Source organism: Daldinia vernicosa (genome assembly GCF_022497035.1).
Source record: "Daldinia vernicosa strain CBS 139.73 unplaced genomic scaffold F5Y00scaffold_82, whole genome shotgun sequence".
Lineage (NCBI taxonomy): Eukaryota > Fungi > Ascomycota > Sordariomycetes > Xylariales > Hypoxylaceae > Daldinia > Daldinia vernicosa.
The window spans coordinates 57,062-68,694 of record NW_025953998.1 but is presented as its reverse complement, the minus strand read 5'-3'; the positions used below and the strand labels follow the sequence as shown (position 1 = coordinate 68,694).

Genomic DNA, 11,633 nt, shown 5'->3' with positions numbered 1-11,633 from the left:
GAGCGAATGATTGTCAGCCGAGTAGCCAACTTATTTTATTATATGCATCGTATCGTATGCATCGTACGCACTGTTATGTTTATGTTAGGTAGTTACCTCCTAATGTTTAGACATTTTAACTATATCGAAACGAATCGTTCCTTCTACTTTCCATCTCGTCCGATAGAACGATGGGTTGCTGTTAGTGGATGAGTCGATGACGGGATTTTTCTGCTGATCTAGCGGCCGTGCGTTCCTTGTCGAGTTTCAACTATCGCCGTCAGCTACCGCCCTCTTTCTTTATATTCGGACCAATCATATCCCTTTAAACGCATCCAAGCAACTAACACTGCACACTGTAAGCTTACCTATCTGTGCTAAGGTTAGTTAGGTAGTGTATTCCGTATTGTACATAGTGGCAGACATAGTGAAACCCCCGCGAACTGGGAAGTTAAGCATAGCGCGGGTTAGTATACCTACAGTAGATAGGGCCTATAAGAACCTGGTAGGCATACTCTACACTGTATTCCTGCGAATCCACCCCTGTGCCTCGATTTAGCTATTCTAAGGAGGTGGGGCTAGTCAGCCTGCATCTACATAAGAAAGACACCCTTGGCAGTTACACCAACGCCAACGAACTCTTAGCCCGCTAACAGGCAGGTAGGTATGTATGTACTGTAAGAGGTAAGTGTATGTACATCAACTCGGGTACCTGTAAATCGACTCCTGCAATTAATTCCCCCAACTTCTAATCCTCTTGAAATCTACGCTCCACACTCATCTCGTCGATACATTTCTCGGCTTGCCGACTTTCCTTCTTTCCTTAATTCATTCGGGGTTCTCGCCATTACTTGGTGCAAAGTTGACTCTTTGTTCCACCCCGCAAAAGGAAAGAAGAGGAAAAGGAAAAAAGAAGAGTTGGACACAAAGAATTAATCAAGTCCTCTTTTCTTACGCAGGTCTCCAATTCTTCCTTCACATGCTGCGTACCTGATAGCCTTGGTCGACAATCATTCACAATGGCTATGCTGGCTTCGAAATCCTCTTTTCCGGCTTCGCTGGCCTCCTCGAATTCCACTCTGGTTTCGAGCGCGCAATCATCTGGTATGGCGCCCTCGAGAAGACCACCTGCCGTCCATGCCGCCGGTCAAGCCTTCGCTAGCCCGACCGAGTCCGAGTTCTCTGATCTCGACGGCCCCGACGCGGTTAAGAACTGGACTGAGGATCAAGTCTGTGATTATCTGAGGAGTGTCAAATGTGGCGAGTATGAAAAACTCTTCAGGAAGAACAACATCAACGGCGAGAACTTGCTGGAAATGGATAAGGAGGTCCTCAAAGAGATGGGCATCGAGAAAGTTGGCGATCGAGTTCGACTATTTCTGGGTATTAAGAAACTCAGGACAAAGGCGTACGCGAATCAGAAGAGGCGCAACCGAGTAAGTTGGCACCAAGTGCGCGTGTTATGCCTGTGAAGAGCATATTTTGGATTGGCTTCAGAAATTGCCTGAACTTGTTATCTAATCCTTTTCTTCAGGATTCTTTCGGGGGACTGGATTCCCAATATGCTCCCTCTTCAACAGGGTCTCCGCGACATCCCAACTCCGGCGGCCGTGGTATTGCCACGGCGTCTACCAAGAGGTATTCGCGGCTTGACATGCAAACCTTACCTATGACCTCAATGGCCGACGTCGCGATTCCATCGTCACGACCGAATTCGCCTCTACCCAACACTGATGCCCGAGGTATTAGGCCGCCGAGGTATCAGAATCAGCAGTATATGAGCAATACGACACCAAATTCGACCGCTCGAGGACCTGGTTCGCCGACTATGCAGAGCCGTCTGGTAATTACACACACACGGAATGCCTCAAGTCAGGATGGTTCGCTGATGGCTGCTTTACCACAGGGTCAAGACGTCATCCGTGTCATCTGGAACGGTGGCGTTACGAAAGTTGTTAAAATTGCCGACTGCAATACCTGCGAAGAAGTTATGCGGGTAACGTTACGAAAGTTCGCCTTACGAGAGGATCATGATCGCAATTACTGTTTCTGGATATTAGCCGGTGTTGACCCCGACCCTAAGCAATGTCGTCGTCTCGGCGATACCGAACTGTGGCGCATCATTAAGGATCAGAAGCGACCCGAGAGAAACCGCCTCATTCTCCGAAGAGTGCCGTCCGGAGAACCAGGAGAGAAAGAGTTGCAGCGAGCCGCCTCTATTGCCATGGAAGAAGCTCAACAATACCACAACCAGGGTTTAGGAAACATACAAGATAAGAGGAGCCAAGAAAAGGTACAGAGGATATTAGGTGAGAGCTGGAACGAAGGACTCCAGCAGCCGTTATCGCCAATTTCCTTCCAGGACCGCGAGAGGAATCTCAATAATACCGCTAGGGATTTGGAACGACCACCCAGTGACGCTAGGACCGTCCCGAGACGAAAGGTCATGAGACCGTTCGGTAGTTTAAGACCTCCCAGCGAGTTGATTACTTCAGATCTCACTTCGTACTTCCCTGATCACCCTAAGGAAGACATTGACCGAACCGCTCGACTATCTATGCGTAGGTCTACTCGCCTTAGCAAGGTGAACAGCCGACTCAGTGTCGCTAGCAACCTCAGTTTTGCATCTAGTATCCAAGATGCACCCCCTATCCCGACTATTGCAGATTCGTGGTTGAATAGTGGTCAGCTTGCCAAAGTCAAGGCCCGTGAGAACCAAGGCCGTATGCCACATTCGTTCCGTGATTCGATCGCTTCGTCAGTGCTAGACACTCTTCAAGAGGAATCTCCTATCGAACCGAACCGCAAGTCTTATGTTTCGTTTGCAGATAGCGGTTCGGATACCAATCCGATAAGCATCACAGATCCGGAAGGGAATGTCCGCCAGAGCTACTTCGACGAATCCAGTACCCAGGGCTCTGGGTCCTTGAAGGATATTACTCAGGCCCTGAGCGAGGATGGCGAAGACGCCGACGAGGAACTACAGAGCTTCTTAGCCGGTGAGTCGTGGGACGATAACAAGTGGATGAAAGGTGCCTTGATTGGTCAAGGATCGTTCGGCAGCGTTTACTTGGCCTTGCATGCCGTGACTGGAGAGCTACTTGCCGTCAAGCAGGTTGAGACTCCTTCACCCGGCGCGAACAGCCAGACGGATGCTCGAAAGAAGAGTATGATCGAAGCTCTTAAGTGAGAGATTAGTCTGCTCCGAGATCTCCGACACGCGAATATTGTGCAATATCTCGGCTGCAGCTCCTCGGCTGAGCACCTGAATATTTTCCTCGAGTACGTTCCTGGTGGCTCCGTCCAGACGATGCTCAACTCGTATGGTGCCCTCCCCGAGCCTCTTGTTCGCAGTTTCGTGAGGCAGATCTTGAACGGGCTCTCGTACTTACACAACCGAGACATCATTCATCGTGATATTAAAGGCGCCAACATCCTTGTAGATAACAAGGGTACGATCAAGATCTCCGATTTCGGAATTAGCAAGAAGCTTGAGGCATCCAATATTCTTAATGGCGCCAACAACAACAAGAATAGGCCATCGTTGCAAGGCTCGGTGTTCTGGATGGCCCCCGAAGTGGTTAAGCAAACCTCTTACACACGCAAAGCTGATATCTGGTCTCTCGGCTGCTTAGTTGTCGAGATGATGACCGGAGCACATCCTTTCCCGGACTGCAGTCAGTTGCAAGCCATCTTCAAGATTGGAGGTGGCAAGGCCGCCCCGACTATTCCTGAAAGTGCCAGTCCCGAAGCAACCAAGTTCTTAAGTCAGACCTTTGAGATAGACCACAACTTGCGACCGAGCGCAGACGAACTCATGCTTAGTCCTTTCCTCGCACCCATTACCTAAAGCGCTTAGAGGCACCATATCATCTTTTTAAGCTAGTCTTTTCTTGATACCCCTTTGCGATAAACGACCAATTATTCAATTCTCAACATAACGAGGTCGAGTCCGCCGGCGTTAACATTCGAGGATCTCTGAATTGGTCTTTGACCAGACGCAAATCCGTTCAGTTACCGAGTTTCACAACTCGGTAATATTTGGGATGGTCGCTATCAATATACTTGGACCTCGTATTTTTTTTATTACTAGTGATGTCCACTAAGGTGGTATCACTGAACCTTTAGTTTTTATTGTATGGCACGTTGAAGTCGTGACCGAAAATTTTAGACTGGTTTGAGGATTAGTTGAAGGAAATATCCATGAAATGGACGATGATGGAGCGATTTTAGTCTTGCGGATGGGCAAGGAAATCAGACGATGCATTGATGCGGCGAAATGGAGAATCGGCATTGAGGTTCTTAGCTAATCTCCCTTCTATTTCGTAGGGTTTATGTCGTCGGTGGCGGTTTCATGAGCAGCATTTGCGCAGCAGCGCTGAGCTTTGGTGGTTAATCAATGTATGAGAGCAAATGAAATGGAACGAATACTCATGACTTCTTCATCTTGCGAATTCGAGGAAATGTATCAATAGACATCAGATAACCTCTCCAGGTTATGGAACGTGATAATAAATTAATAAGCATAGCAATCATATTTTGAAAGTGAATATTCTGCGTAGGAGGTAGTCAAGGTGGTACGGCTGCTAGACATACTGCCCACATACTCATACTTTTGATGCGTTTTTGTGGCATTCTTTACGTTGTCACAGTGGTTTCAAGTGATGACTCCTGCGTAATATATGAATGAATCACCTTTGACCTATGCCAGTTTAGGGGATAGTATATTTAGGTCATTTAGTTAATGTAACCGGTATGTTCTCATTAACCTGTTCCTATTTACTTACCTATTCTTTCACTTACAGCGGTACCTCTTACACTGAGACCCCCGTCTCGGCCCTCTACCCAAACCTCCCATTTTCGGGACTTGCCTTCTGCCGACTCTTCCTTGTTTCCACTGTACCTGACACAGACACGCAGAGGTTCATTAACATAAAGAGGGGCTAAGTTTCGATAGTCGATCTTATGGACTTTCTCATCCGGCTCAAGCCGCGACCTTAGCACGGAGAGCATCAGGGTAAGGGAGAGAGGGCCATGGAATAGTAGATTACGGTGCCCCTCAACCTCACGACAGAACTCTGGATCCAAGTGAATCAGGTGTGCGTTGAATGTCAATGCGCTGTAGTGGAAGAGGAGTGTGGGTGTTGGCGTGAGCGCGATTGAGAAATCGGGGGTATTGGGGGCTTTGCTAGAATTTCAGCCATGATCACGGAACTCACAGATGAGCGGAATTTATCGAGGGATGAGAAGGAGGCATCTATTCAAATTTGACATACCCTTGACAATTCTGTCTCTTCCCAAGGCTGCCTTTGCTAGGTTTTCACGGGCTTGCTCTTTATTTACCCCGCGCATGAAGACGAGACCTCTCCGCTCTCTTATCCCCCGAGACGTAGTAGACGGATTACCGAAGTCATCCTCCCTCATATACTCGCGTAGCACATCGACAAAGATCTTCTCCTGCCCCTCGGACCCCTTCACCGCGACCTGATCTACTTTCTCCTTACACACGACTTTCGAAGAGTCCAACCGAAAATCGTCGTTGAACTCGATCGAGCCGCCGGCCCACATGCGCCGCTCAAACGGGCCGCCGGGACTGTGCAAGGGATCCGTGCCGTCGGGACATAACTCAGAGGCGGTCTTCTGCAACGGGAAGTAGACGAGATGGTGACCTTGCGGAAGCTCGTACTTGGCATCGATATTTTCGATAGTCCTAGCGCCCGCCTGGTAGGCCGGGGCCTGGCAGCTTTCGGGTATGAAGTCGGCCAGAGCTATGTTGAGAAGGGAGGAGTTTGTTGGCGACATAACGTCCCAGCTTAACTGAGCCGGGCGAGCCAACATCTCGGCCCTGATGGTCTCAAAGTTACCCTGTAAAGAGCCATTGGAACTGCTATATCCACGGCGCCAAACGGAAGGGTAAATCCTGGAGATTGTATGACTTATGCATTGAGACCTTTGCAGTCGGCGCAATGCTATATAATGAACCTTCATGATTTCATTGTTGTTGTTGTTAGTTACTGCCCATATATAGGTACCTATGTATTGCTGGTCGCTAAGTTGAAGCCGATAAGGATAGTTAAGTATAACTAAAGTATAGGTAAGTATAAGTAAGTATAAGTATAAGCCGAGGTATGCTTATCGATAGAGTACTTCATAGTATACCTATACAGTAAATATACAGGATAGCACTGTATGATGCCTGCAAGCTCGCGTTACAATTCTATTTAACGCGGTTAAGCCAAAGAAGTCGCGTCGAGGTCAATGCACTGAATGCACAAGAAATTGTTGGTCGCTGCCTGCCTTCCTGCCTGCCGGTACCCCAAATCTGCAATACGACGATAAAAACGTCGGAAGTCGCATCTTACTTAGACAATTTTAATTTCTTCCCTTTACACCATTTTCTCCAATCTGGCCTTGCGTTGTCTACTTAAGGTAGCAACGAGTACGTCTGCTGCCAGACTGCTCAAAATGGCTCCCAAGCAAGCTACCTTGGGGTATGTGAAATCTTCACAGGCCACCTTAGGGTGGGTCTTCCTTGTCTGTCGTGCCGTGCGAGATCATCACTTGCTAATATTCACTACAGAAAGTTCTTCGGCCAACCCAATGGCCCGAAGCCTGCACCACAGCAGTCGAAGCTTTCTTTTAGTACAAAGTCGGTTAAGAAAGCAAAAGAGGAGCTTGAATCTTCTACCAATGACCAAGAGGTAGCTTCACCAAAAAGGAGGAAATCTAGCGTCGATGCGACAGAAGATGCCGACTCCACGAAAGGTTCGAATTGCTCTTCACCATGTCTATTATTCCGGCCCGTAACTAACCTCGATGTAACTAGACACTAAAAAGCGTTCTCGGTCTCCATCCTCCCCTGAAGGCAAGACTAAACGATCCTCTGTGAAAGCTAAGGTTGAAGTTGAAGAGCCCGAGGAAGAGCTTGAAGAAGAAGCACCTGTAGTAAAGAGACGACGAAGGGGTCGCCCTAAAAAAATTCACGATGAGGACGAGGAAGACGAGGCTATGGTTGATGCTGAGCCAGCTAAGCCCAAAAAATCACCCGAGGGTAGCAAACGATCTCCAAAGAAGTCCCCTAAGAAATCCCCCGCCAAGTCCGCCTCCGTCAAAGAAGAGTCGCCAGCACCCAAGCAGAAGGATGACGATGCCAAAGACGAAGCTTCCGAGTCTGCATCCGAAATAGAAAAGGATTCAGATTCGGATTCGGATGGGAAACCGGAGGTCGCAGCCAAGGCCCGAAAAGAAATTCAAACCAAGCTTCAGAGCGAGAAAATGAACGACCCGTATCCTGATTGGAAGCCAGGAGAGCCAGTGCCTTACGCTGCATTGTGTACAACTTTCTCACTTATCGAGATTACGTCGGGACGACTTCAGATCACGGAGTATTGTTCTTTATTCCTCCGACAAGTCTTACGCTTAACCCCGGACGATTTCCTTCCGACGGTGTTATTGATGATCAATAAATTAGCCCCTGATTATGCAGGCATTGAACTTGGTATTGGCGAATCACTAATTATGAAGGCCATAGGTGAAACGACAGGGCGCAGTTTACAGGTCATAAAAGCCGACCAGAAGGAGATCGGCGACCTGGGTCTTGTTGCAGTCAAGAGCAGATCAACTCAGCCAACCATGTTCAAGCCTAAGCCACTAACTATCAGGGGTGTGCATAAAGGTCTGATGGACATTGCTACTACCTTGGTTGGGAATGGCGCCCAAGGCAGGAAAGTTGATGGAATCAAAAAGTTACTGTCGTCTGCCGATGCTCACTCGACAGGCAAGGTTGATATTTACAAGGATAAGGGTGGTCCCAGCGAGGCCAAGTACTTGATCCGGTTTCTCGAAGGGAAGCTCAGGTTAGGTTTAGCAGAGAAGACAGTCATTGTTGCCATAGCACAAGCTATGATCTGTCACGAAGCGAGCCAAAAAGGCAGAGTACCTAGCGCCAAGGAGATAGAAGAAGCAGAGGCCACGTTGAAAACGGTGTATAGGTTAGTAATATTGCTGAACGTTAACTGGCTATTCTAACATGAAATAGTGAGCTTCCTAGCTGGGATGTGATCATCCCAACCATGATCAAGAATGGCATCATGAGGCTGAAAGAGACTTGTAAGCTTCGCCCGGGAGTCCCTCTTAAGCCCATGCTTGCGAAGCCTACAAAAGCGATCACGGAAGTTCTGGATCGGTTCGAAAATCAGACTTTTACCTGCGAGTATAAGTATGACGGCGAGAGGGCACAAATTCATTATGTTGCTAAGGACCACTCGGAAGAGTATATCGACGCTCTTCCCGGTGCTACCAAGGAAGCTGCCAAGGGTGTCGCGTCCATTTTCTCGCGAAACTCGGAGGACCTTTCCAAGAAATACCCCGATATCCTTGGAAAGCTTCATACTTGGGTCAAAGAAGGCACAAAGAGTTTCGTATTAGATTGCGAAACGGTCGCTTGGGATGTGACGGAGAAAAAGCTGCTTCCTTTCCAGCAGTTAATGACGAGGAAGAAGAAGGATGTCAAGCTGGAGGATGTAAAAGTAAAGGTCTGCGTCTTTGCTTTCGACTTGCTATTCTTGAACGGAGAAGCAATAGTCGAAAAGTCGCTCCGAGAACGTCGCGAGTTGCTTCACGATGCTTTCCAACCAGTGGAGGGCGAGTTTGCTTTTGCGACACACATGGATGGTAGGGAACTAGACGAAATCCAGACGTTCTTAGAGGAGAGTGTCAAGTCGTCATGCGAAGGCTTGATGGTCAAGATGCTTGACGGTTCAGAGAGCGGGTACGAGCCCAGCAAACGAAGTCGAAATTGGCTCAAGGTAAGAACTTAACTATACTTAACTATACCTATTTATCAATTGTTACTAATAACGGAGTAGATCAAGAAAGATTATCTCACAGGACTAGGCGACTCTCTCGATCTAGTAGTCCTCGGCGCCTACTATGGCAAGGGCAAACGTACATCTGTTTATGGTGCTTTCCTTCTGGGCTGCTATAACGCAGCCACTGAAACGTACGAAACGATCTGCAATATCGGCACGGGCTTTTCTGAGCAAGTTCTTGAAGATGTTCATAAGCAACTCTCAGAAATTGTAATCGATCGCCCAAAGCCATTCTACTCCCACTCATCGGGCGGACAGCATCAACCAGACGTCTGGTTCGAACCGCGGTATGTCTGGGAAGTGCGGACAGCGGATTTAACACTGAGCCCGAGGTATAAGGCCGGGCTGAAGGAGAACGTCGACCCGTTGGGCGAGAAGGGAATTAGTTTGCGGTTCCCTAGATTCATCAAGTTGAGAGACGATAAGAAACCAGACGAGGCGACAAGTAGTCGTCAAGTAGCAGAGCTATATAGAAAACAGGAGAGTGTGACAAAGAGCAAGGGGCCGTCTGTGGATGACGATTTCGAATACTAAGAGGGGCCTATTTACGATCTGGCTTATGACCTGGCTATGTATTATTAGCAGCTAATAAGCTATGATAACTATGAGATACGGACCACCATTCTGACGGCCATCTGATTTAGGTTATTCCTATTTGCCATTTGTTACATGTGACGAGATGCTGAACATGATTATGGCGATCCTATGTACCTTAGGTAGGTAAGCGAATGGTTATCGGCATCAGTTCGTCATGGAGCGAACGAAGCAGTTCCTTGGAATGATTTCGTCTTGCTACAGGGTTTATTATAAACCGCATACCAAGACCTGCAGCCATACGACTCGGATGTGTCTTGCCGCTATAATTCCCGATTATCGTATGTATCATCCATCCGCCCCATCGTCGACTCAAAACAGCTAGATATAATGGGAATTGACACGGTACTATACCTTGATGAATATGAGGACTCGGAGCTGTCAAAAATTAGGGGTAGTAACTTTCTCATTTACCCAACCTAATGCATGCATCCCCCCCCCCTTTTATCTCTGGGGACTGACTGCACTATTTACTCAGGGGTATTGTCGATTATATATTATATATTTAATAAGTAAACTCTATAGGGTAAGTTTTAGTTAGGATGGACAAGGCAAGAAGATCCTGTAACCTGCAACCTGTAACTATGTTAGGTAGTGCGAGTATCGGATAGAGTGTAGAGAAACCACGAACCGCCTTCCTATCACGAGTCTACATGCCTATGCTGGAATACACACCTACCACCTACCTACTTGACTATTAGTATACGTATGACGTACATAGTTATATTATACACGAGGTAGGTTACATCGTTACCCCATGCCGTCTCGTCGGGACTACTCCGTGATTCACAACCACGACGTAGGTCAGTCAGGTTAGGTCAGGTTTAGTTTCCCCGTCGGCCACAACGTGTAGCCATCCATCCTAGAGAGAGAGAGCACCCTCTCTCCCTTCCTCCTGCCCCCCTCACCCCATTGTTGCCTCACGATGGCACAAAGACAGAATTACCTTTTTTCCCCCGGTCCCATCGGCGTTCCCCCCTTATCCTGTCCTGCGGTGACACTTGTTGCTCGTGGCTCGAGCCTATCAGTTTTACTTTCGAAGGCCGGCGCTGTCTGTGTTGTTCCACAGCGCCCTTGGTCTGTCTACCCTAGCTACCTTAGGTAGGTAGGTACCGACCGTCGTGCCTGTGCCTTTTGCGGACTCAGGGAAGGAGGGTTCCTACGATGACTGACGCATGGAACACGCGAGTTGTTGCTTGCTTGCTTGCTCTTGTTGCGTGTATGTATGTATTTGCCGCTGCTGGTTGCTTTTTATGCCTGGTTCTGTATCTTGCTTTGGTTAAACTCGATATATAGGTACCTAGGGTGATTATATTCAACTAGCATCGACGACGACGACGACGACGGCTGGCCAGTTAAAGAAGTAACTCGACTCTCGCGATATACCGTACCGAAGACCTCGCACAGACGGTAACGATTTACACACCATCCCACGACCTGAAGTCCAGCAACCTTCATCGTACAAACGCAATGTCAACAACACACTCCTCAACTCTATTCCTAACCGACGAAAGCCCTCCTCCTTCTTCATCTCCGCCGCCATCCTCTCCACCACCGCAAAACCAACCACCTCCCACCACCACCACCACCGCAGAAAACAAAGACAACAAAACCCCAGCAGCGCCTATGCCGCCAATGCTCAGCTGCCCGTGCCCATGCCACGACGACACGCCAGCGCACGAAGCCCGGCCCTGGATCGGCTTCAGCAACGCCGCGTACCTCGTGTGCCCGCTCTGTTGGGTCGAGGCGTACACGCGCGCGCACGGCGGCGACCAGCGCTACGGGTACGACTGCGAGACGTATCTGCGGGGGCGAGGGAAGGATCCCAAGGTGCCGGCTTCGAAGCAGTGTTAGTTTACCTAGGTACCTAGGTAGGGGTTGGAATGTGGTGGATGATGTGGTGGTGGAAGTGAGAAGATAATAATAGTAGGGGGGAGTGGGAAAGGGGGAGTGGGAAAGGGGGGAGGGAGGGAGGGAGGATGGATGGAGGGGGGTGAAGATAGGGGTGAAAAGGGGGAAGGGGGAGAGGGATTGCTGGGAGGTATAAGAAAGAATATATCATGCGTTAGGTGATAGTAGCGTGAGAAGATATGTGTGGTTGGTACTTTAATAAGGGGGTTGGCATGTTCGCCCAATGAGGTCTGGATATGTCTTGGGATATTTCCTACCGGAAGGGGTTAACTTAACTAG

The 11,633-nt window shown here is 48.6% G+C and overlaps 4 protein-coding genes across 4 annotated transcripts; 3 read left to right on the top strand and 1 right to left on the bottom strand.

Moving 5' to 3' along the window:
* The first annotated feature begins 526 nt into the window (after positions 1-526).
* Positions 527-4,511, top strand: F5Y00DRAFT_274440 (kinase-like domain-containing protein). The gene is made up of 3 exons (XM_048013358.1): positions 527-1,415; positions 1,514-3,165; positions 3,229-4,511. Exons 1-3 carry the CDS (start codon positions 999-1,001, stop codon positions 3,827-3,829), a joined length of 2,670 nt encoding a protein of 889 aa, XP_047860096.1. The 5' UTR covers positions 527-998; the 3' UTR covers positions 3,830-4,511.
* Positions 4,512-4,650: 139 nt separating this feature from the next.
* F5Y00DRAFT_249353 (uncharacterized protein) lies at positions 4,651-6,039 on the bottom strand. Its single transcript, XM_048009579.1, has 2 exons — positions 5,256-6,039; positions 4,651-5,162 (listed from the first exon to the last, which is right to left on the bottom strand). The coding sequence occupies exons 1-2, from the start codon at positions 5,965-5,967 to the stop codon at positions 4,759-4,761; spliced, it is 1,116 nt and encodes a 371-aa protein (XP_047860095.1). The 5' UTR covers positions 5,968-6,039; the 3' UTR covers positions 4,651-4,758.
* Positions 6,040-6,259: 220 nt separating this feature from the next.
* Positions 6,260-9,488, top strand: F5Y00DRAFT_249352 (ATP-dependent DNA ligase). Its single transcript, XM_048009578.1, has 5 exons — positions 6,260-6,470; positions 6,560-6,744; positions 6,806-7,970; positions 8,018-8,786; positions 8,847-9,488. The coding sequence occupies exons 1-5, from the start codon at positions 6,445-6,447 to the stop codon at positions 9,381-9,383; spliced, it is 2,682 nt and encodes an 893-aa protein (XP_047860094.1). The 5' UTR covers positions 6,260-6,444; the 3' UTR covers positions 9,384-9,488.
* Positions 9,489-10,913: 1,425 nt separating this feature from the next.
* F5Y00DRAFT_266836 (uncharacterized protein) lies at positions 10,914-11,297 on the top strand (the record flags this gene model as incomplete). The annotated part of the gene is made up of 1 exon (XM_048011989.1): positions 10,914-11,297. One exon carries the CDS (start codon positions 10,914-10,916, stop codon positions 11,295-11,297), a length of 384 nt encoding a protein of 127 aa, XP_047860093.1.
* Positions 11,298-11,633: the final 336 nt, after the last annotated feature.